This window comes from Anticarsia gemmatalis, chromosome Z, assembly GCF_050436995.1.
Source record: "Anticarsia gemmatalis isolate Benzon Research Colony breed Stoneville strain chromosome Z, ilAntGemm2 primary, whole genome shotgun sequence".
Lineage (NCBI taxonomy): Eukaryota > Metazoa > Arthropoda > Insecta > Lepidoptera > Erebidae > Anticarsia > Anticarsia gemmatalis.
The window spans coordinates 8883284-8909069 of record NC_134776.1 but is presented as its reverse complement, the minus strand read 5'-3'; the positions used below and the strand labels follow the sequence as shown (position 1 = coordinate 8909069).

Below are 25786 nucleotides of genomic sequence, written 5' to 3'. Positions count from 1 at the left end.
TGCAATTAGATTGCACGAACTGATTAAAATTTAATCGTTTCATAAATTATCTATTATAATATTTGGCCAACGTTACGTACGAACATAACGACAGCAAATAGCGGTAGCGGCGAGCTTGTGTAGGACAATAAATTGATGTCCTCATGTCAGTACGATATAAAATAAGTAAACGATTCTCAGCGAGCCCACGTAGGTTGCGATATGACCTACATTATATTGTATTCTTAAAATAATAACTATTTGTTAGACAGAAGTCTAGGAACTAAAAGACACGCTGTATTGACAGTAGTAAAAGAGATGATATAAAAGTGAGCGGAAACGAGGCCGGGTCAATGTGCTTCAATACAACGAAGCTGCGGATATTTTTAATTGTTTTTATTGAGAATTGAAATAGTCAAGCTATTGGATTTGAAATTTAATATCGCTTTTGAAACCGATATTTCTGAAAGATGTTCGACCTCCTTTTTATCCTTTCTCATTGTACTATAGTAAATTTTAGGTCACATAAGAGTCAGGATAACTATGTAACGCAAACACACGAACTCGTAAATATTGAAATATGTGAGTTTAAACGGATTATTATGTAGTGTAGTGGTGGAGCTACTAACGCGAAAAAATATTTTACAATGTCTTTGAAATTCCAAAAAAAGCGTTGTCCCTAAAATGTGCTCATAGTACGGCATTTAATAGAACTAAGAAGAACAATAACCACTGTAATATGTAAACCGCGTTGAAATGTACTTAAAAGTATTGACTGCCAGTTTCACCCGCAGGCTAACACATTTGCCGAGAGCAATTAATCAATAATTAATACCACCACAATCCGTTTCAGGAAATCCATGCAAATGTGTTTCCATTTTGCGGTTAAATGCAGCTTCAATTGCGTTCAGAACTTGCCGGGCCGTGGGGTACCGACTGTGACACAACGTTATGCGTGTCAATGACCTTTTTAGTTAAACAAGGTACTAACTGTCGTACTGGTTAATAACGTGGTTAAGCTATAATTAGTAATACAATGTTTTGTGATTTTCATTAAGCTTCTAAATTTATTGAAAATGACAAATCTTTTTATAACTAATCATAGCTTGCACAACGATTATTAGTAAGAGAGTAAGAATACAAACTACTTTAGGTATCCTGTTTTCTTCAGTAGAATTGTTCATTGAAAAATTAGATTCGGAATTCTGGCATTTGATGTTGTCGTAAAATGGTTGACGTTTGATTTCACGTGGAATTAATGTTCTCGAGGTAGCCAAGAATTGCGCGTGGGATTTTAAAAGGGTAAAATTTTGTCTGACCCTTAGTATGAATAATTAAAAGTAAATTATGATAAAATTCCTCTTCATCGATAATTGCCTTAACCACACTTAACAATTAGGTAGCCCTGTCTCGTATTTAGTACACGTGTTATTAAATTTAAGTATTTCTATTTCAAGGAATTTATATCCTGTAGCGGTAAATTACGATTCGAAATGTCTTACAACGTCCCATGACGGTCGGACGAGACGATGAAAGTGAGAAGCGCGGGCAAAGAAATGCGGGACGGCGCGACGTTGCGGATTCGTAGACGCAATCGCATCAAAACCTTTATCCGGGTTCAACGTAAACCATTATGCCGACTACATTTCATCAGATTGCGTTAAAAAAACCGTTCGACTAAATGTATTCACGTAGTATATCACTTTGACGTTTAAACAATAGCATCAATCAAAGTCGCACACTCAATGTCTACCTTAAACGAGTTGAGTGGCTGTTACATTTTATTTCGGAAAGCGCAACTCAATCGACACCTAGTAAAATGTTAAATCAATTTTCAGTAAAGTGTTGCAAACGTGGGCCGATAGCGGGCGGCCGCGGCCAGCGCCGTGTTACATAGTTATACACGTGTTACACGTATTCATTACCTCTTGACTTGTGACCACTTTGTTGTGCCAACAGGGATGCTTCATCAGTCACTAAAATACAAAGTGTGTCAGTTCTAAAAGCCTTATTGGAGCACGGGATTAGTTTAGGAGCATTTTTTTCTTAAACCAATCTATGCAAAGCGGCCAAATGCTTCTTCTAATCGATCAGCTGAAAGGTAATGGCCCGATTTGACTTTTCATTTATCATATTGATTGGCAATATATAGTTAGTATATTAATTTGCTCCATATACTGAACATGCATTAAGCTCTATTACCAAAATATTGGTACAAATTATTAGGAACGCTGTTCTGTTTGACGTTACAAATTTAACACAATTTCGCGCATCAAACGCGAACATCTAAGTAGGTATTTGTGGAAACAATGAACGGCAATATTCCTGAATTCCTGATTCAGTACAATCTCCACCAGCCACGGTTCGGTGCAATTTCAAAACGGATACGGGGCATATAATCTCGTTAACGATGAGTGAGCCGACAAACTCGATATTCGGTCATTGATAAATAAATCTATTCGACGTACCAAACAGTATGGGCCATATTGGTTTACATGAATTGAGATTGGCCGTAGAGTTGGATTATTGATACCAAACTGAACGCATAAATATATCAGTCGGACGCTGCGAGGCACACGATGAAACGATAGTTAATATTTGCACTCCGTGTTTTGATGTAGACTTAGAAGTGACTCCAGATACTGTCCACCGGTTGTAAATATTTGCTGTCACATAAGCGTTTTCGCGATAGTCGATATACGAACGATACCGAGAACAAATACACTAATAGAAAAGCTTTTACAGTAAGCCCTCTTGGACACCGATATTCTGTTTTACCGGGCACGTCGCGTCACCTGCAGACTGTGCCTGTGACGAACAGTGCGGTCATGTTTGTCATATATGTCACTGTCGAGCCAATATGTCGATGTCAATCAAAGTAAAAAACTTGGATGGCCGCTTTTATAATTTTCTGTGACGCGACAACACTCGACGGCATACAACGTTCAATACTCTTTGTAGTCAGATTCGACGCTTACGAACTTTTATCCAATGGCCCTCCAATAACACGTCAAGCTTTTAAAGTAAAAACAGCTTATCTGTCCATTACAAATATTTAAATAAGCTTTATTTATTTTACTATATTTAAAGGAAATCATTTTGTCTGATAATAATTTTTAAACCTTGGTACCTTTGGCAAGCGTGATGCACGTCCTTACCAGCGGTAGCGCTGAAACGGATTATGTATTATAGGAGTGGTTGAGTTGCATTATACGAGGCACTGAATCATTAAAAGTTAGAACCACATACCCTTACTTTTGTGTCTATGAAGGTAGGGAACTACTAACTACCTAAATTATTTGTTTGCCGACATGAAGTTAGAAAATACAATGGTTCGTTGCTAATTTCACTCCGAGATAGGCGGGAATTCACTTCTAACCTCAAGAGCTTCGTTTAAATATTTTAATAAAGGTGATAAACCTCTTTGTTCAAAGAAGTAAATACATTTACCACTTCGTAAAACAAAAATAATAAGTTTACAAGTCGCTTTGAATGAAAGTCTCCATAAACGCTATGCAAGCGTTGGGAGGTGGAAAATGAACTAAACAAAGATTATTAAAACGTGACAGGCAAATAAAAATATTCATTTTCATTGTAAAGACAATTCAAATATTGTTGGCGTCGCGTCGCCTTTATCATGATATTGTTCCACTCATTTATTTGTGTTTTGCATCAAACATTAACTATACAACTAATTCAATTTGGCTACACTCGAATATTTCATTGACACAATGGCAATAGTTAGTCTCGTTGTATTTGTTTTCATATGTTGAACAACGGGTCAGCTGCGGTACTCCGATAGATATATCAATTAATTATACATAGAGCACGGAAGCACCGGCAGCGCCACTAGCAAATAGGATTTGGGTATTTGTATAACGCGAATGCTAAAAGCAGACGTTAAATGCCAACTAGCTAATAATCAATAGGTCTTACAAAGTAACGTACATTGCTATTTGCGTCCAATGTTAATAAACACTTAATGTGAACGTGACTACATACTCGTTATTGAAAAAAAACAAATTAAACAAATCGTATTACGGGAACAAAAATACTTTTTAACCCATTAACAGGAATAGTAAGCATTGAAACGAATTGCAGCCACATTTGCAATGAATGGACTATTTTGTACTCTTTCCGGCCACAGAGCGGGCGCAGGCAAACTTTTCTTTGATACTAACACTGAAATAGTAAGCAGATTTCAATTTGTCCATGAAAGCAGAATGTGGGGCGCAAAGCTGTTTTAATTACATTTGTGCACCCTTTTTGTCGCGTAATTTATACCTTGTCGTACAAATGTCACGAATCAACTAACACTTACTATTGCAATTAAAACTCGGATACCTATTTCAAATGTTCTCATTTGATAATATTTAATGTTGATACGTATTTTGAATACTTATGATTCCTTTAATAAAGTAAAAAATGGATTATATTCCTTTTTCACTATAACAAAAATTGTCATTCCTACTGTCTACGTCATTCTAACGTCGATATTGACGAGAACGAATGATACTGGAGAAATAAACAAGCCTACACCATTTTTACAAAAACTTTGGTCGTAAAACGAGACATCACGTCACCATTGATTTTTATTTGTTATTTTTTAACGTCATGCTAGTTTTCAGTACATCGCAATACTGTTACTCTTTCAACGCACCCCGAAATTTTTACCAGTGTCATGTTCCACACAACGCCTGTTATTCTTCCCTTGAAATTCTAGCCATTCTAACCTCCTAGTCCTTGTTTACAACTGTTATTCACAAGTCTGAACTACGTTTAAACTCAATAGAACAATTCATACCGACACATCACGGCACAAATTGAAGGGAAGGAGTGTGGAAATAGTTACATTTTCCTTTCTTCACAAATGCAATAAATAATAAATAAAATTGCGAGTAAAACCGCCAACAAGGTAAACGTGTTCACACATAGACGACAAATAAAATAAAAAGGAGTTGACTGAGTTTTCTTCGCCGGATCCTCGGAATCGAGGTGTCCCGATATCGAATGATATCATTGCGGCGGAAATGCAGACGAAAACCTATGCAAGTGGAAATTTTAAACGCCCGCTATTTACATTTCGTATTTTTGTCCAAAAATAAATAACTAGGCGACTTGAAAACATTACATTAACACAACAATAGTTAGTTACATAGATAATCTTTAAAGTGAATCGGGCATTAGGTCAGACTTTTATTATTGAAGCTTTGTTGTCCGCGTGCAGAAAACACGTTTATTTATGCAAATCGGATTAAGCGTTCTATCGTCCAAACATGCCCGTTTAAACAAAATGTACCTAGTTGTCCATACGATAATGATATAAATCCGTTCTTTAGCTTTGATGTGGTTTTCTACATAGGAATGTATGAAAAAATACCCTTTGAACGTTTGATATACTGTTGTAGATATGTTTTTGATATGCTGAAGTAGTTATAATACAGTACGTTTGCAGGAATGTCGAATGTTGTGCTACTGACCGTGTTTGTATCGAGTAGCGTAATGATACCGACAAATTAGCTGTATGTGGCAATTATTGAAGCATGCGATAGGTAGGGTTGACTGTACTGACAAAATAAATAAGATGCGTCCACATAATTGTCTTGTATCTTTTGTAAAACTGCACGTTGACAAATAAGTATATGATAAGAAACCAGAGAATATGAATATTTACGCTCAAATTTGATACGAATACGTGTAGATATAATATTTGTTTCTTTAATTTTTAACTATAACGTTACTTTTTTACAATTTGGGCGAAGAACTCATTTCAAAAAGTAATAGCTCTGCCTCGATAAATTATTTGATTGAATCATAAAACGATCGAACCGATAATTCACTCTAATTTACCGTTTAATTGCGTTCACTAGTTTACGTTTTGTAATAGTCTGAAATAATAAATCTCATTTAAAGTGAAATGTAGCGCGTAATGTTCGTGGTACACAGCGCAGCCCTACCGTTAAGTGGAACGATTAGCCCTAAATTTGTCTGAAGGTTAAACGTACAGTGGCCTCGATGCAAGTTGTCTATCTGTTTTATTAAAACAGTTGACACTAACCCAAATTAAACAGCCACTACACAAACTTGTACATATTTGTGAAATGCTATAAGAGCTAGCGACGCGGCGTCATCGCTATTTGTGAGAAATTAATTTCAGTACGTCTGGCGTTTTGATATTTCCTTTTTTATTGAATTTACGTAGCGGTGCGATAAGTCTGGGTGCTGGGGGCGGTCGAGTTTACCTGCACATCTTACATTTTCTCTGCGCACATTTAAAAACGATTTAAAGATATTTCTTTAAAATCCAATACTCTTTTATGTTTTGGTAAACATAACACCTGTTTCCAGACAGTCAAGACATTACCATAGTTCGGCGCTCTCGAGTTGATTGCACTAACTTCACGCTAAACTATGAGCTAAGTCACCCAGCCTTTAGCTTAGTCTATATTAACAATTAAGCAATTTTGGTTTATGATCCTTACATGTATCTGTTTCGATCACAAATTCTTGATGAATATCTAATTGCAGACTCTGCAGAGAAAGGTAAACTGAGACCGAAATTATGGGTAGTGGAGTTTCTAGTTATATTCCGTTTGAAAAATAGGAACCTTTGTGTTATTGATTAACATTAATAAACTGAGTACATAATAAATATAGCAAACTATTCCTAACATTATAATAGGACCAGGAAGTGGTAGGAGGCACCGCGTAGGTACTGATCTGATCTGCCCATTCTCTGAAGTATTTTTATAACATCTTTTGATAAGCACATCCTTCACCTTCGCAATATTTTTTCCGTTAATCCTACTCTCTTTGTCTACGTCTGTTATCCTACCTGGCAGGCACGTGTATTTACTATGTATATATGTAAATTACCTGAACCCATGCAGAGTACTAATCTGCTAATTCACCTTTACACATTTAAGTGTCACCCTGTGAATAACGCTCTGTGTTTTGTAAAATGTTCGTGCCACCACAGAACTTTAAATACGTTCGGCAACATCAGTGAGCGGTCACTAAGGCCAGATTAAACTTTGCCGTCTTGCTCGCGTGTAGGTTTTTAAATTGTTAACTGCGCTAACGTAAGCCGCTTACACCTGCACATCGCTATTTCATCCACAAAGAAAATATTCGTTTGCGACGAGTGTAGAAATTCTGTAACACAACTATATTGCAATAGTATAGCTGTCGCGACGTAGACTTAATTAATTTGTATTGCAGTCTTGAACTGACTAATCAGACGAGACAATTTTAGTATTGTACAACTTCGTTAGTCACAAGCTACTACTCGTAGATAGATAGGTAGCGGGTCGGCCAAAGTGATATTGACATTGGAATAACATAGACACGTCTTCTTTACCCTTTAAAGAAATATGTGTTTTAGTAAATGTTTCAACCTTGAACCGACCAAGAAGTTAACAATTTTAGTAAATTTTACAACTTGTGTCAGTACTGTTACAAAACAGTCTACGATTTCTTACAGGTTTGCAATAAAACGTCGTCATTGTTGTTTTTCGGTCTTGTCCTTGATTTAGAAAACTTCATAAAAAGGTGAATTAGGACGAATTAAAACAAGATTTCGTGTAAACTTCAAAGATAGTAATCTAAAACTAGTAAAAGAGCTATCCACGTCGCAGACACATTAAATATTGTGGGTTTTAGAATAAAATTACTGCTTTTCCTACGTTTCTACGACCGTGTAGTCTCTTGTGGAACATAAAACAGTTTGCTTTTATGCAGGTGTAATGTGGAGCCACTTCGGCTCACCGCTGCGTTGAATACGAGGTGCAACGCATGCGTGATCCCACTACACGTGGACAATTACAAACGATTCACACTGATAATAGGCCGGCTCTATTTAGATGGCTGGCTGGCTAAACACAGTAGCCGTCCCTTCAATAGCACCTTTACATACACCAGTAAATATTACCTACTTGCGTGACACTTAACCGCTCAAAGATAGGATAGATTTCCGAGAGGATTCTCTTAAAGCGGGGACGCAGATAATACCTAGTTAATTAAAAATATTCTCTTTGTTTGCGACTATAAAATAAAGGATACCAGCGGATGAAGTTCTATAAGTTCCAACTAATTGCTCTTCAAGTGCACCTAGAGCCGTAAATTGCAAGAAACTCTGTTTCCAAAGGAAGTTCAGATAACCGACTGGCAAGTTTTTGTTGAAAAATCTCTTTATCCAGTGATTGTATACCCGTTTCTACTTTCATTGTTGGTACAAAAACTATCTTGGTCTTTGAGCTCTTCGATGAGGAAGCAAACGTATTTCGATTCCCTCGATCGAGTCTCTTTTACGCTTGAAGTGCTTCAAAAGAATTAGCAATAAATTTGTGATTTGGAAACGGCTAATTATTGCAAACTAGCTATTTTCTTCTTGCTGTTGATAGTTTGTCCTTGAGATAATACTTTTGATGTTGCACCAAAATGTGTGTTATTATTGACGTACTGCTTCTACGACCGAGAAAAAAATGTCGATGTATTACGCGATTATGCTGGTGTTGAAAGTGCGTTAGCCTGGCGCGTGTCGTCACGGTCACCTTACGGCCGCAGTTCAGCGACATCTGATAGGTCGGCCGAGTCAACGAACGAGTCTTGCCAACTTAACCATTGCACGCCTCCCTGACCTTTGTTCTTTTATGCTGAGCCACCAACCGAATAGCTCTCAATTTAGGGAACCCTACCACTGACATTGTGATCTTATGAAAGACAAAAACACTATTTTAAAGATTCTGTGCCATACATCATAACAGATCTTTTATTTGAATAACACCCTTTAAGTTTTGGATTCAACTCTCAATTCGGGGGGTAATGCCCCTTATTCATCTCTTTGCCCTACTCTGCGCCACGCCCTGCCAAAAACCGACTTAACTTAAAAGAAATGAAATATTGTCGAATAATACTACTCCCTTTTTATTTTATGTTGAAATTATTTTTACAGAATACTTATAAGATTCGGAATGTTAATCAATAATTCCCACCGGGCCTCCATCCAATTTAGTAGGAACTACAAACATTAGTGTTGCAACAAAAACATGAACAACAAAACACGGTACATCTCCACATAGCAAATAGCCGGCCGGAATCCTCGGATATTTACAATGACAATGGCAAATAAAACGGGAGCTGGATTAGACATCAATTTTATGGTAATCTACGATAAACTAACTAAGAGCGTATATAGATACAAGTTCAGTCACAATGCAAGAGTAAACGTTTATTATTCATTACGGTGATATTTGCAAGTCTGTCTCACAGCTAAACGGAATAGAGACATACTGTTGATAACGTGTTGATAAGAAGTAAACATTAACGTCTTCTGTATACGAGAAACCGTCTATCAGCCCACATGTACTTACTTAATACGGGTGAAAAAACTTTCAAAGTTAGACATAAGTATGTGGTCAATAATGAGTTTTCTGCTCTGTAGTAAAACAAGACCACTCTCATTAAAAATCTATTTCGTAGATATGACATAGGTACAAATAGATAGAGAAACGTGGCTTTAGTTTGATGATAGTAACTGAGAAGAGAGTTAGCGAGACAGCGAACCAAAACGTAAAAAATGCCCATAGTTCCGATAGTCTAAATCAAACTACTGTCCCGTCGTGTAATTTAAAAATAGCGAATTCAAAAATGTATGCCTATAGTCGAATACCGAATTTCTAGCCTTTCATTTCATCTGCCAGTTTCTCGTGAAAATCCATACACGTCTGTTTTATTTGAAAATATTCGATTGGATTTCTGACTGAAATTCGCCAAAACTGAAATTTGATTTTTACTGGAACCACGAAATGACACTATAGTTCCTTTTAAAATAAACGAGCGAAGTAAGTAATACAAATAATTGATATGAGTAATTAACTCGTATGAATTTATTTGTGAGATATTGCGATATTCGATTTATCGAGGCGTTAACCTGTAAAGCTGAAAACGTATTTATTAATAGCTGAGTATTTTCAGGAAATCCACTTTGTACATTTACCTGAATATTATTTCCTCAGCGGGAACAGTAATCTTGCACACATGGGTTAAACTTTTTTGTGTTTGTAATATTTTATTTATTCAATTAAGGAAGTAAGTTGAGGAACGTGTAAACAACACGAGTATCATTGAGTGTTGTCAGCAGTTTGCCGCGTACTGTACAGCGTTAGAATTGAATAACACGCGTTGTTGCGTGCATCGAACTCTCTTCTTTCAGGTAGTAAACCAATTATATCGCTCGCTGTACCTATGACAGGCTTTATTCAATAACTGCGTGCCTACATCAAACGTCAGTGCCAGCTTAGTTTTATTTATCTCGATAACTGGATATTTCACACTCGATATAACATAAGAACTAACGAAACAGAAATAGAAATGAATAAGGAAACATGAAGGAATATTTCAATTGTGCTCGTCCTGTAAAATAATTAATTGCTGCACAGGGGTCGATTTTACCTTTGCCTTGTGTTTTATCATATATACAACTTTACATCATATTTAATTTACTGCAATTTTCTTGACTAAAATGGTGCTTTAGAGTTGTATTTTGAAATTATTGTAGTTTTGGCTCTTTCTAAGAACTGCCACGGTTTGCACATAATGAAACGAACTTAACGAACTTTTTAGGTCTGTAAGCTTATGTTTATCAAACACCATAAACTGCTGTATATTTCAACAGCTGAATATTTTGTATTTATACTGAATTCTTTCAAAACCATAACTCTATACATGATGACTACCCGCTCCCAACACTATAAACAAAAGAGACCCAATTACTGAATACAAAGAGAAAGAAATCGGTTAAAAATCTAGGTTTAAAAGGTATAATACATAAGAAGTGAACTAGTCTCACACTAAGCCCGGCGTACCTGTGCTCCACTATCAATGAAATCAAAAGCGCTAATTGCCACCTGCCGTTTCATAGAAGGTGTCTGGGGATTACATCGAACACGGCTTTCAACGGACTCATTCTACCTTCGGTTTCCAACGAACTTATTGGCAGACCAACGGTTAACTCTAGAAAATGCTGTTATAAAATGCAAGGTGTGATAAAAACTGTAGGGAATTATTAAAACAGCGGGTTCACTAGCAATATATTATTGAAGGAGAGTAGTCATCTCGTCGCCTCGTCGCCGCCTCTTGAGACGAAGCTTAGTGTGATCACAATCGATTTAGTTGTGATTTCGTGTCCATAATGAGCATTATAGTCTCCCGTGGCCTCAAGTCCTGTAGTTGTTTTCTTGTTCATAATGCCCTCGGTTTCTCCATAACTGATTTAAGAAATTTGCAGCGCTGAAAAGCAAAGCATATATGCGGTGCGACGATATTCTTCATAATACGCATTAGAGAAGGTGAGGAAACAGTTTAAAACTATGTCGTAGGTTCAAAAAATCTTATGGGTGTATGTAATTATCTTTTAGCATACCTTAACGCAGATTATCTAATGTTGAACTTAAAAATTAGGCAATAAATATATAACTATCAGACTATCGGAATTAGTATAAACATTAATAATATGAAAATCCAATATCGTTGTTAATAACTGGCAGTTGACAAACCACTTCCAACGCCTATAGAGATGAGAATTTATTGGTTGTACAATGTAACTAACCAGATTGGTTGCGGAGATCAGCGGATACTCGATTCGTGCAAATACTGATTAACCAAAGCGACTGCGAGCTCACCTTTGACCGCAACTGTTTGTTGTAGTCTAGCTTCTGACAATAATACGATGCAATTCTACTGACTCTTCTTACATATTGTTGCATTCACTTATGAAATTTGTTCATTTAAGATCATTTTCATCAAGTCTTTTGTGATATCAAAATGTATTTTTTCATAAAAGACTGAAATGAAAGTAGTTTTGAATTCAGTTACTTTTAAGCTAAATGTATTTTATTTATTTATACTAGAGGATTTCATTTGTCTGTACCTGCGCTCGAATAATTTACTGAAGTGAAAATTTTCAATAGGAAGGAATCTCAATCGGCAAAGAGCTTCTGATAAAACGGGAATGTCTGCAAGCACTCAGTCACAATTACCCAGTAAAATCACACGAAGACACTGAAATAGTGTAAGAGCTTACTTTTTCATGTCGATTGTAGAAATGTCTGTAAAGTGGAAATCGTTGGATGACGTTCAGCCTCAATTGCAGCTTCCTCTCGATAATTGCACAACAGCCATTCTTGTTAGAAGAGTAACTGCGGAGGGCTCTTCGTTATCCGCGGCATTCATTGAACTCACTCTTAACCCGTTTATTTGGCTTTTTATCCACTTAATGCGCCGCGTTTTCTTTTAATAGACAGTTATGAATGGCCATGGCCTTTGTTAGAAATATTATGATCTGCTGCTATGGGATATTATCTTATAAGTTGACAGTGTTAAGGATGGTATGATTTTTTTCATATTTTTGAGCAATTCGTCAAAATTTGCGTGTTTTTGTATGCTCTTTGTACAAAACGGGTTCATAAAACGCCGTATTTGTTTAAAAACCTATGCGCCTCACCTCGCTCCTCTGTCCTCTAGTGTACCTAGCCCACGTACTAAACGTGTCTACTTATATTAATAGAATTAATACCGCATAGTGGACTAATCCATCGCCTACGTAACTAAGTTAACCGTTCCGCTCTTGCTGGTCGGATAGTTCTAAAAGTGAAATGGAACAATTAATGTTACGCTTCGTTTTCTCATTACTTTAGGGCGATTTAATCACGTAAGACGTAGATCAGGTAAAAAATTAATTAGATTTTATAGATATTATTTGTAGAACAGTAGTAGCAGTATGTTTATACAATATTTGTCATTTTACTGATCTATTAGTTTATAATTAATTAGGTAATTCCTTCAAAGTGTTATATATTTTGAAGATTCGAGATAGAGCTACGCTGTATTTAAAGTATGTCCTTGCTTGTACGGACGAGCATTTACCTTCCCAAAATATGTAAGTACAGCATTGTGCTGTGTCTCCTTCAACATCCACAATTGGAAAGAGCCTACAATTCTAACTATTTTATCCAGTCTGTCGCTGTCGATTGGCTAATTCATTAATTTTACCTGACATTCACAAGTGTTAACTATCAACCTAATTGAATAAATGATTTTATATTGAATTCGAATCAAACTGATATGAAATTATTAATGTTAGAATTCCTCACTAGGTATATATTTGCGGCGTGCATATGATAATATAATATTTGCACGTTATTGTTAGTTTTCAGAATAGTCGGGAATTAGTGGGTGAAAAGTCTTTCCCACGTCGTTGAGGAGTAAATATTCGAAGGGAAATTGAGGTAGACTTATCGACGTAGTCCCAGATGTTACGCTCACAAAATAATGTTTGTAGTCGAACGTTGGTTGTGACAAATGACAATACTATGAAAATTAGCTTCTTTATTATATTTATATATAAATTTGCCCACGCATTGACCTTAGTAATAGTAGTAAATTCAGTAAATTGTACCTATTATCTAACATTATCAAAAGATTGGAATGTCCTAAACGTTTCGGAGCGATTGATTGTCTCAACCTTGACAACTGATTGTTTACGAACTATTTGAACTCATTGATGGAATAGTACACTATGCCGTACGTATACGGCATAGTTCCTACGCTTTACTGTGACAAAGATAAATATGAGAGACAATCTCTAAGCTGTTTACTACAAAAATATATGTATGAGTTTAATTTTTTCGCGGATCAAATTGGTATAAGGATTTAGAAAACTAAATTGCACACCAAAATAAGTACTAATTACTTTACATGTTTTCTTATTACATTTTGTGAGTATTTTGTTCGCTAGAATTCGTCTCAAATATCGCGGTCTGAATTTGTTTGTTACGAAACAATGTTAACTCAATCCAATTTTGTTTTCCCTTTGAAGTCGATATTAAAACGTCCCATAAAAATTGCTAGCTATTTAATGTTTGCTTACTTTGGTGAAGAGAAAACTCCAATACAGATTTTTATTTAACCAGTTTTGTAACTAACAATCGGAATTACCCACAAAGCCGAACTAAGGAGAAAAACAATTACAAAGAGTTCCTGTTGTGGAGTCGGATTAATGCCGCGGCCGGAGCATTGGAATAATTAAATCTTTATAGAGGTAAAACGGATTTTAAAAGTATGGATTTTATTTATGAAATTTGTTGCTCTTTTTGAGAGCATGCATTAAGCGCTTTTCTGGTGAATAAATACAACTAGTAGCAATCAAATTATCAAATATAAACCATTATTGTACCGTTTTGAAAATCTCGATGACTAAATTCTACATATTACGATATAGCTGAAGTACCCAAACGTTGTTGGCAAACTTTAACTATTTGATCCGGTGTTTTATTGGAGTTGGCGTTTAACCGGAGCGCGGATTATGTTATCGGATTAACATTTTGAATAAAACCAAGCACGTCCTCAATGCAGCCAATTACATATTCCGTAATAGTGCGACAATATTAAATATTTAAATATGATTTATGGCTTTTAGCTTTATTTTATTAAAATATGTAATTATTCATACTTCATTTGTTCAAAATGTTTGTTAGTCGAAAACTATAACGACAATGGTTTAGGTTCATATCAGGATTTTTTGAAATTATGTCGGATAGTATGTAGGCAAAACCATAAGAGTGAAACGTGCGCTTACTGTCTTTATTTTTAGCACTGGCTTTCATATCTTTAGGGCATTTGACACATTTTCAACAATTCGTTTTATCAAAAGAAGAAAGATAAGTGTTTCTGAAAGGTTATCAAAGGAGATGACAGGGTTCTAATTAATATAATGTCTAAGCAACGCTTCCGATGTTGAGCTGACAACCTCGGGCAATGCATGGGCGTGACGGGACTTCATGCTTAGCTGCACTCTTAACAATATTCCAAGACAACGTGCCGCTTAATAATTATTATTTATGTCCCATATTTTCTATATTATTATGCAGAATTTATGTCAAACGGATAAACGGCTCGTGTTGTTGTGTCAAGGTGGGAAGCAAAACTTTACGTGCGGCCGCGTCGGCTTTCAAGAGGTCGCATCCAGTTGAACTGGGTTACCCACTCGATTCAAATACCTGGTCACTGGGTCACAGGAAACCTACGACATAACGGCACAGATAAAGAAACCGAGCTTAGCACCGACGGTAGAATACAATATCAACTTCCTTCCGCCATTGACAGTGCCTTAGATTATATTGCTTTTACAAGGTCTTGCTCATTTGATTGCTCTTTCTATTTCTGTTTGTAACTTTACTATGTTCAGTAATATTAATTGTGCTTAGGAAGTTAAAAGAATTAAGACTTATAGATAGGTTAAAAATATAGATAATCGTAGATTTTGGGACCAACTCATTGGAAGCAATTAAGACATTTTTATTTGTACTTGTGTTGCTTACATCGCAAGATAAAAATAAAGTTTTTAGTTTTCAAATTCACAAACTTGATGTGGTAGCCGTATTGCAGTGTTGCTACGCCACTAACCCAAAATTCAGTTCATGAAATGGACCAATGCGCAAAAACTTCTTTACAGCCTGCAAGCCAATTATACTTAAGTTAAGCATAGTGCTTTTAACATTGTGGTGAATGCAACGAAAACATCTGGTTTACTTATTTTGCATATTTGTTTGCATACGAAACGAGTACATCAAATACGGCAGTTTAAATCATATTGCGAAGTTAACTTCGTGGTGTTCAGAAATAGTTTTCAATCTACAAGTTAACACAAGCACATGGTTGCGCAAACTTTTGTTTGCATTTGTTTATTGTGGGTCTACATTATTTATTTAAAGTGCATTAGGCTTGTTTAGATATTCAATTTATACCACGGACTGTGAAATTTAGTTAATGAGAATTTGTTGGAGTGTAAATAAATCAGTAGTAAACATTGAGTTGGTCGATTGTAGAATAACGGATAGTGATTATAGGTAAACCTCGCTACTTGTGGACCGTTTATATACTTTTTTATATGACAAAGATTACACGGATGCCGTTTCCTTCATAGGTCTTTCTTTACATATTTTCCTCTACGCTCCTGCGATTTCTAATATTATTTTTTCGTTACCGTTCTGTATTTTCAAAAAGAAAACGATAAGATAGATCAACGCGTGTGCATTGGCATTATTTCTTCCAACATTTTCCGAAGCGTCCCTGTGAAATGCCAACTCAAATAAAACGCTTTCCTGCGACTGCAGAAAGCGATCTATAATATTGAGGAGAAAAGACGTTGAGCGCATTTAGTATTATTCCTGCGGCACCTTACAAAACTTTAAACATATCCAGGTATTTCGGTTGCCTAAGTTCTTGTAGGGAGGCCTTATCGTTGATATAAAGCGGTCTATCTTGCGTGTGGGCTATCATTATGATGAGGCATAGCTCGTATCTCAAGGAGTGGGTGGTTTACTAAGTACTTATTTCAGTATTAATAATAGAAGATTTGATATCATAATATTATGATAAAACAGAGTTGATGTTTTAATTAAACATGCGAAACTAACTATTCATTGAGATTTGTTATGAGTTGATGTATGTGTGTATGTATGTATTTAGCGGTCAACAGTTAGTCTGAAAAGGTAGGCTCTTTCTTGTCGACTCTTTTGAATTTACTGTATTATACGAACTTGTAAAACAAATTCAGGTAGGTAAAGTGCTCCGCCCACACGCCTTCCACTAAGCATTATATGGTTATTTAGATAGGCGTACAAAAGCTTTGACAAAAGTTATGCATGCCATACTTTTGATGGAACCTACTTTAGTAAACCTTCTTTTACTCTCAGAGTGTGACCTTGCCGCGTTGTATCGTGAACCTCAAACTATTTAGATATGATATAGAACCCGTTTATAATTAAACTGTAATTTAAATCTGTGTAAATTCCTTAAGAGAAGGGTGGTGTTGCAGGTGAACTATGTAATTAGAAGATAATATAAACAGGGCGAAGTCAGGTATCATGGCGGCTACTAGACTGATACAACATCCCTAATCAAGTGCGTTGAGATACGCCACCATACATTATGTCGGAAGGGTGAGCAGTGACGTCATCCTAGACCGTACTCCACTTAGTTTAGATCTTTTAGATAAGATCTCGCAATCAGGCTAAAATATGAGGTTCATCGTGTGTTTATTAAAACCTAACGTGATATTTGAAGCAAAGACGCGCATCATTTTCTCAGGACATCTTCTTTCTTGTTCTTCTGTCGCCAAAAGTGTCGTAAATTTAATCTCAAAAATTGTATTCCCATACTTGTAGGGTGCAAAGAATATTAGATATGACTTATATACAAATCTTCAATGCGAAGATTTTGTGAGAAATTGCATTTGACTGCATGAAATTCTAATATTTCGATTCAAATTCACATAAAAGGATATGAAATTTTGTAAATGTATGTAGCTCGCAGCACCCGTGGTATACCTCAAAGCCTTCCTATCTCCTTGTATTAAAATATGTTCACGACTAGTAGCGTTAGAGTTATGTAGATGGGCTTAGCCTGCTAATTAACCGGCTCAAACAAAAGAATACCATTTGTTTTTCATCTGAGCATTCTTACAGTGCCTAGCACAGTAGTTGTTACTTGCGGACTAATGTTCGTATATCCAAAATTAGATGTTTTTTAATCAATGTGAATAAACGACTGCCTTAGAAAGGTGATGTTCATTTTGGTAGAGCGACCTGTTTTCTTCTCATTGTTTTCGTTTACTTTGTCTCAAGTGGGCCGCAGAGATGAATATTTCTGCTTCCATTCTAATTTTACTATTCAGGTATTAAGAAGTAAGCAAAATAAGTTTATGTAGAGGTATCGTTAGTACTTTACTTTACTTTAATCAAAAATGCTAATATGTTTTATTAGGTTGAATGATTGCCGCTTTCACGACTTTTATCTAAATTATATACCAACTTTTAATAGAAATAATTGTCATGAAAAATTTCATTGTTACTAAAATTTTTCTATACATCATTAGATAAGCGAGTATATCATTGTTCGTAGGTATTTTGGTACCAACATATTGTAGGTTGTAATAATTAGAGCTCAAGTTATTGCGTACACGGACAAACGGTCGGAGCATCCACCTGTTACGGCCCACCATACAAGTTAGCTCTTCCGTGCTGTTGCCAAATGTTATGGTGATTGTGCCATCCATCTTCTTTTAGATATGCTTTAAGACATTGTTTATTACAAGAAAAGAATTTTGCGACCACTTTTCTACTAGTTATTCTACTTCACTTGTCGTAAAATTTGTTAGATTTTAATTTCTAGATTGCTTTGTTCAAAAATTGCTATAAGACCGGCATTGTACTCGTTTCTATTCGGGCTTGTAGTCTCAACACAATGCTCGTTAGAATTTTTCAGGAGTATAGCTTGACACGCGACCATTGTACTAAGATCGGAACTGAACTTTATTTTGGCATCTTGTTTATTTTTCTAGCCAGTTCGTAGATTGCAAAAGATAATAAAAAAGTGTATTTTATTTGATTGTAAAGAAATTATACATTACAATTAGAACTTTTGTAGTTTTTCCGATATTTGATAGTAATTGCTTATTATCTTACACTTATACTAAATTATATTATATATTTAGAGTCGAATTCCTTATTCTTACGCGCTTAAAAATACTAAGTATGTTTCTGTATAGCCAAAAAATTAGGTGAATTCATACGGAAAGTCCAGTCTTTGCGTAAACGGCTCAAATTATTCTTTAAAAATATTCGTAGCTACATGTTAAGTAAAGTTAAACTAATAAGTAATTGCTAAAGTGTAGAAGTGTTTTAGCGGTCTTTGTTCAACGTTCGATTGCCTATTGGCGGACTAAACCTCCCATTCAGGCCCTGTTAGCAGTGACGGATTTACACCGGATATTGGTTAATCAACACGATGGACTGACTGATTGTTGATCGCAAATTGACTAATTTACTACACGCGAGACACTCGTAACAATGTTTTCATCTAGTCGCCGTCTAGCATTTCTTTCAAAACTTTATTTCTTTAATCATTATATAGTTAACTAACGATTCTTATACTAACTGACCTCTAAACTGGAACATAATTGACAATATTCTCGGTTGAATTGTAACTAAATTGATATTTTATGACGGTTTTTCCTAAAGTGAGAGCGACGCGTTTGTTGTTTGACTCGTGAATCTCGTTATTACTTCGCGACTTAGAGTTTTGGAGACGGAATTTATTGAATTATGATTAGCGCTTGGAGTATTGATTTCGTATTTAAAGAAACCAAGATACTTGGTGAATAAGAACAGTGAGTTCTCGCGGTTTTTCATGTTATTGTCCTTTTATTTGGGTAATGTTTAGAAGGTGACTTTCTAAAATCAATAGATGTTCGGCGGACAGATGCTTTTGAACGACTTTGCTCGACCGTGAACGTTTAAAAAAAAGCGAAGCCAATGAGTGCTCTCACTTTAGATGAGAGACAATAGATTCCCGGTTGTTTTGAAACATGACGCCACTTACGTCACTTGTTCTAATAACGATCTAACACGATCTAAATTGTTGTTACTCACTTAAACGTTCCATTGTTATATTAAAAGTACTTTACTGAACATTTCGCTCCAGCTACATTTTAATTATAATGATAACCATCATTATAATTTCGCAATGCAGTATAAATTTGTAAAAATAATTAACGATCGCTGTTGTAGACAAAAATAATCGTCGACATCACACCTCGGTGACTGAAAAACTTTATTTACACATATAAATTTGTACAATTAATATGAGGATACATAAAAAAATATATTTGTAGGCATCGAGCATTAGAAACGTCGATACTCGTAGGGCTTCTCGTGTTTATCGGTCATGATGGCAGAACGTGAGCGTTCCGCGGTGACTATGAAGAATATCATCGCACAGCCTCGTAAGATGTGAAACCTGATCTGTAAGCAAGCAAGGCCGACCGGACGGGTTCGTCCTTGGCAAGGACAAGACAGAGGTGACTCACCGATAGGCTGGTGAAGCGCGGCGTGCGCGTCGCAGTCGGCACAGATGGTGGAACGAAGCATTCTTTCGCGCTGGAGCCGCCGCAGCAGCTGCAGGTGCTGCGGGGTGAACACGGTCCCCGAGCGCTCGCCTACCAGCAGCACGTCTCCGGCCTCCCACCATGCCTGTTCCCGGAGCGTGCCGTCCCTATTAAATAGGCCCATATCTTTATACCCCTCGGGCGGGCTAAGCGCGCCCGGCTCAGGTTCCTGGTAGCGTTCGCACGCTCCGCAACCTGAACATTCGTCCCCCTCGCCCTCATCAGAGTAACCGCACTCATCGCGCACCACAATAATATAATCGGCCTCAAAAAATTCATTAGCGCTCTCATCAAAGACCACCCGATGCTTTTTGGTCTTATTTCCCTTTTTAAGTGACGACTTTAAGTTATCGTGATCTTTATTGTGGCGCGAGTCGCGTGCGGCGCGGTCGCCGCGCATCGTCGCGGGTATTCGCGACGCGGGCGGTCGCTAGAGTGTCGTGGTGCGAGGACGTCAGACGGCAAGCGACTGAGTCGACTGCAGCGCAGCGCCGCCCGCCCATCCAGCTATCGATCGCTACCGCCCGCCTCGCCGGTGCCCGCCAGCGTTACGACTTACGCCGACCATCTACAAAGCACCGAGACGATTTCCCTCTTGCCATGCCATAAACATTGAGCACCGCGCTCGCTCATTAATTGGACTCATAAATAATTAAAAAATAATTTTTTTTTTCTTTTTAGAAATCATGCCTTTTCGTTATTCTAAGTAACTAGAGATATGTATTCAAGTGTCTGAAAAAAATTTTTTTTTAAATGTTTTTTGTTATCAATTCAAAAAATATAAATATTTACAGATATTTAACTTTTTAATTTTTTTTTTTAATCTTCTTAATTTAACGTCAATATGATGAATAGTAAGACAGTTGATTCATAATCAATCATCAAAATAAAAAATATAACTATCAAAAATATTTTTTACTATCGATAAAATACATTTATTTGCGCCATACACCATTATGAACGGCGTCCGTAAACAGACACGCTCAATGTAGGTATACTATGATACTAGTAAACATCACTGCACTTTTGAATGAATGGGAAGTGTATAAATATAAATTCACTTTTCATTGATAACTTACGCTACTTTTGGCGAACTTTAAGATTAGAAAGATTTATGTTGGCTTTTAGTAGTAAACTATACTTAACATTAGTATGTTATTTAGGTACAATAAACGTTAACGAAATATAGTTACCTAATTAAGACAAACATAATTACCTGTTTCGTATACTTGAGCCTACTTCGCTAAACAAAGGTCCCAGCGTCAGCACACAGATGGCCGTAATGAAAATTCTAATAAGAATGTTCTGTTTGTATAAAATAAATTAGTAAGATAATAATTAAAAAGTGTAGTTAATTCTTCGAAGCGTCATAATCTTTTATTTACCTAGTTAAAGTAGCCGCATGCACAAAGCGCGCTTAATAGTGTCCGCCGCTCCGGCGTCTTAACTTAAACGTTTGTTTATTTTTCTCTTTTTCTAGTTGCAACGTTTATTAACACTAAATACATTAACCCTCTACCATAAACACCAGACTGAGGAGACCACAGACCGCAGACATTTAAATTTAAAAGATTTTTAGTTCAAATAATTGTGGAAAAGGATTTTCCGATACCTCACAGATTTATGCTAATACGAATTCGAAAGAATGCTTGTTTTCTGTAGTATAATACCTTTATATCCAGATTATAAGACATCAAGTTGACTATAGACCTGCGTTTCTTAACCTGTGGTCTGCAGACCTCTGGGGTCCGCGAGCATGTGTATGGAAGTAGGCCGTCTTAACTACGGTCTTTAGAATTAAAAAATAACTGCCAGCAAGTCTTACGGTTAGTTAAATATATGCTCTATGTATATATTTTACAGGTATTTTCAGTTCTAAAATAAATCTTCCTAAATCTATACTAATATCTATACGAATATTATAAAACTGAAGAGTTTGTTTGTTTGAACGCGCTAATCTCAGGAACTACTGGTCCGATTTGAAAAATTCTTTCAGTGTTAGATAGCCCATTTATCGAGGAAGGTTATAGGCTATATATCATCACGCTACTACTAATAGGAGCAGACTACCAGTAAAAAATGTTTCGGAAACAGGGTAAAACTTTAACCCATTCTCTCTTATGTGACGCAAGCGAAGTTGCGCGGGTCAGCTAGTTTGATGATAAACGGTATCCTCGAAATTCCGATAGATGTTCTAGGAGCCCGCGGACTGAAAAGTTAAGGAACGCGCCAACGCGGCGAAGTTGTGCCCATAATAAGACATCACTTTTAAATGTGGATACAATATTTTCAAGCAATGCCAACCTCATAATCCTAGTCAAGTTTTAGTATTAACAATAGTTCTAACTTTCCGGAATTAGTACAGTTGTGTTATAACCAAAAGAACAAGGAACTTTTGTCCACACGCAGGAATCCCTAAATCCTGGATAAAAATGAACGAAACGCTGGAATAAAATGGAAAAAATGAGCAGTCACGTTATCATTACAGTTTAAGGTAATCTGTTTTATAATCAAAGTATAATAAACACTTCAGAGATAGTCTTTACTTTGGGCAAACATTTAAAAAAAATACAAAAGTCTATATCGTTAATGCGCGGGAAAAACGCGGGAACACCGTTAGGTCGGATCTCACTTACAAAATTTCATAATATGACCAATTTGTATACATTCCTAACAAAAACCTCAGTGCTCAACCGGAGGTACAACTGACAAGATAGGATTCGATGAAAAGATGCAAATAATTTTAATATCGGACAAACGCGTATTAAGAGCTCATTAAAAATGTAGAAATTATTATATTAAGAATATGTACAAATATACTGCAACTTAAAAACGCTGTGCGTATCAACAGTCAAACAAAACGATCGTTAGGATATTCGTGAAAGATACCCTACCAGGATCATTCAGTAATTAACAAAAACCACATGAAATTGTGACAACTGTTTGTTTTGCTGACTTTATTTCTTCTTTGCTACAAAGGTCATTCTTTGGGAAACAAAAGGCTATTAAATAATAAATATGACAAAATATTTTAATAATGATAAATCTGTAACTTAAGCCTAAACAGTTTCCATAGATGTTTACAAATATAATAACAGTGACAAAGCATTATAAAACCATTGTTAAAAGGTATAAGAAAACTTTTATAACTTAGTCGATGTCTTAATAATACATCATCTAACAAAAAAGGCCACTAACTTATCAACTTATGAGATAGAAATAAAAAATACGCGGCACAAACTTTACAACGTCTATCACTTACCGAAGAAGGATTTATTGGAAACAAGAGTTAATTATGCATACTTACCAGTACTTTTCCAGTAAAATAAAAAAGGAATGTGCAAAAGAATGCGTAACATTTAGGCACCTTCAATTGAACAATGAATAAGTTAGTACTAGGATCAGTTTGTCTGCTGCTTCCCGAGGAAAACAATTATCATGAGCGATACGAAAGTAGCATTTCGTTGTCATCCAAAATACATAAAATACGTTTTACGAAAAATGTTAAAGTAAATTCAAGGGTACGTTTTATTTGGCCTGCGGCATGGCAACAATATGTACTGGACGTTCATTGTAATCAGCTATAAAATTGAGGATATTGGATAACACGCGAAATGTGATTATAACACTCGAATGCCTGAGCCTCAATAATACTCCACTGAACGTCCATTTACAGTTAAATCGCACTTGTAACCGATTAACCGGCGTATTGTGCAGCCTGTGCATGTTGTTGTACGACAGTTGCTAACATTATTATCTAAGTTTTTAATGTTTTTGTCGTAGTGATAAATGACGCTCTCGGAAAGAAAACTTCTTCAACGTCAAGACGGTCTTCTTTTATCGTAGATGAATAGTAAGTCTATGACAATTTCACTTTAAAAATACTTATTTTTTGTGTTGATTACAATAATACATCTGCACTAACGTATTTCGCGTTTTTTACGATTGTGTCGGATTTGAATGCAGTGCAGCGCGGCATTGGAAACCCATTTACAGGTCCTTTTCCTGTAATACGTATTTTAACCCGTACGCTGACGTTTTCCTATCATAAGGAAGCACGGAACGCGAATTAACTGCGCGCACGCAACGTTCCTACAACAGGTGGCTTTCTACTGTCTTCAGTGTTGTTTTTCTTATGACGCGAGTTGCATAGGTTTTTGGAGATAAGAGTTTAGTCATTGCGCACCCGGTAGTTAGTCGCTTCATGTATAATACTGGTATTCAGCTGCATCCGGTGAGACTCCAACATAGTTTTAGGAAAGCCAGGCTGATGATTAATCTCATTACTGAGAGATGTTGACCAATAATTTGTTAGTAAGGGTTACCACCAATTTATTCGTCAATATCAACCGTAGCGCCACGTGTGGTGGGTTCGAATCCCACCCGGGACAAATCTTTGTGTGATGAGCACGAGTATTTGTTCTGTGCCTGGTTGTCAATTTATCTATATAAGTATGTATTTAGAAGTATTATATTAGTATGTTTATCAGTTATTTGGTTACCATAGTACAAGCTCTGCTTAGTTTGGAATCAAATGACCGTGTGTGAGTTGTCCAATAATATTTATTTGTTATTATTATTATATCTCAAAGTTAAAATATACTTCTGTTACTTGCTGCCTCTGCGATTTATTGCATGAATGAAACGCGATGATCAATTGTAAATTATTCGATCTCTATCAATTCTTAAGTCAAAACAAGTTAATGCGTGAATTGTGACGAACTGTGCCTCGATTCTCTACACTATCGACTACCGACAACCGAACTGTCATCAAGGAATTTTGTATGAAAATCTGATCAGCGCCTCTGTCGGGTGTCGTAGGAAACATTTTGGCAGTACATTCTAAATGTCAAAATTTCGATAGCTAGCCGGTTGTCGGTAGTTAGTAGGTTAGTACAATTTGATGGAAATAGCGACAATGGCTACAATTGGGCTAATTCAAATAAGTACCCGATGCGGTGCGTATCCTGTGATGTATGTGAATAGGCCGCAATAATTAGGAGTGTAGGAATCGTAGTTCATATATTTCTTTGGTTTTAGAGAGAGCCAAAGGGTAAACAAAGGACCCTAAAACTGAGACTTCGTTGACCGTCTTTCTGTTCGTCATCTCATGAACCGTGAAAGTTGGACATTTGTTTCTCACAAATAGTGTAGGTATAACTGTTGCCGCTTTAACAACAAATACTAAAAACTTTATTTTATTTTTATCTGACCCAAAAATAAGCAGTCGTGGTATGAATTTCCGTGGATAACGTTACGACATAATGTTATCCACCCGTTATTTTTTTCAGTATTTTGCAGATAATAGAATACGAATAAAAATAAAATCGGTTAAGCGCGTAATTAATTCGGTTAAGAGATTAAACTCAGTCATTATGTTACAATACAATTATACAATGCTAATTTTTACATTAACCTGTAAAGTCGAAATGATTCAATATTATAAATACGTTATTGTGAAGGATTCATGAGAATATTATATTATTTAACTAGCGGACCCGACAGACGTTGTCCTGACTAATAAATTAAAAAATAATTAAAAAAGCATTGTCCAGCGGACAAAATTGTTAATCTAAACCATTCTCAGATCCCCTTGAACACATACAAAAAATTTCATCTAAATCGGTCCAGTCGTTAAAGAGAAGTTCAGTGACATACACACTTACAGAAGAATTATTGTATATATAAAGATTATCGTATCGTAAGTTAGCCCAGTGTCATAGTTGTTCAAGAAATCCGTAGGTTATTAATATGGCCTAACGACTGTTAAGAATACGACTGTTAAGAATCTATGTTGACAAA

At 36.1% G+C, this 25786-nt stretch overlaps 1 protein-coding gene across 2 annotated transcripts in view; it reads right to left on the bottom strand.

The window, feature by feature from the left end:
• Positions 1–20438, bottom strand: part of LOC142986317 (uncharacterized) — a 119877-nt gene extending 99439 nt beyond the window's left edge. For both annotated transcript variants that reach the window (XM_076134765.1, XM_076134766.1), the window contains exon 1: positions 19907–20438. In XM_076134765.1, coding sequence (XP_075990880.1) covers positions 19907–20384 — 478 coding nt within the window. In that variant the 5' untranslated portion in view covers positions 20385–20438. The remainder of the gene's footprint in view (positions 1–19906) is intronic.
• Positions 20439–25786: the final 5348 nt, after the last annotated feature.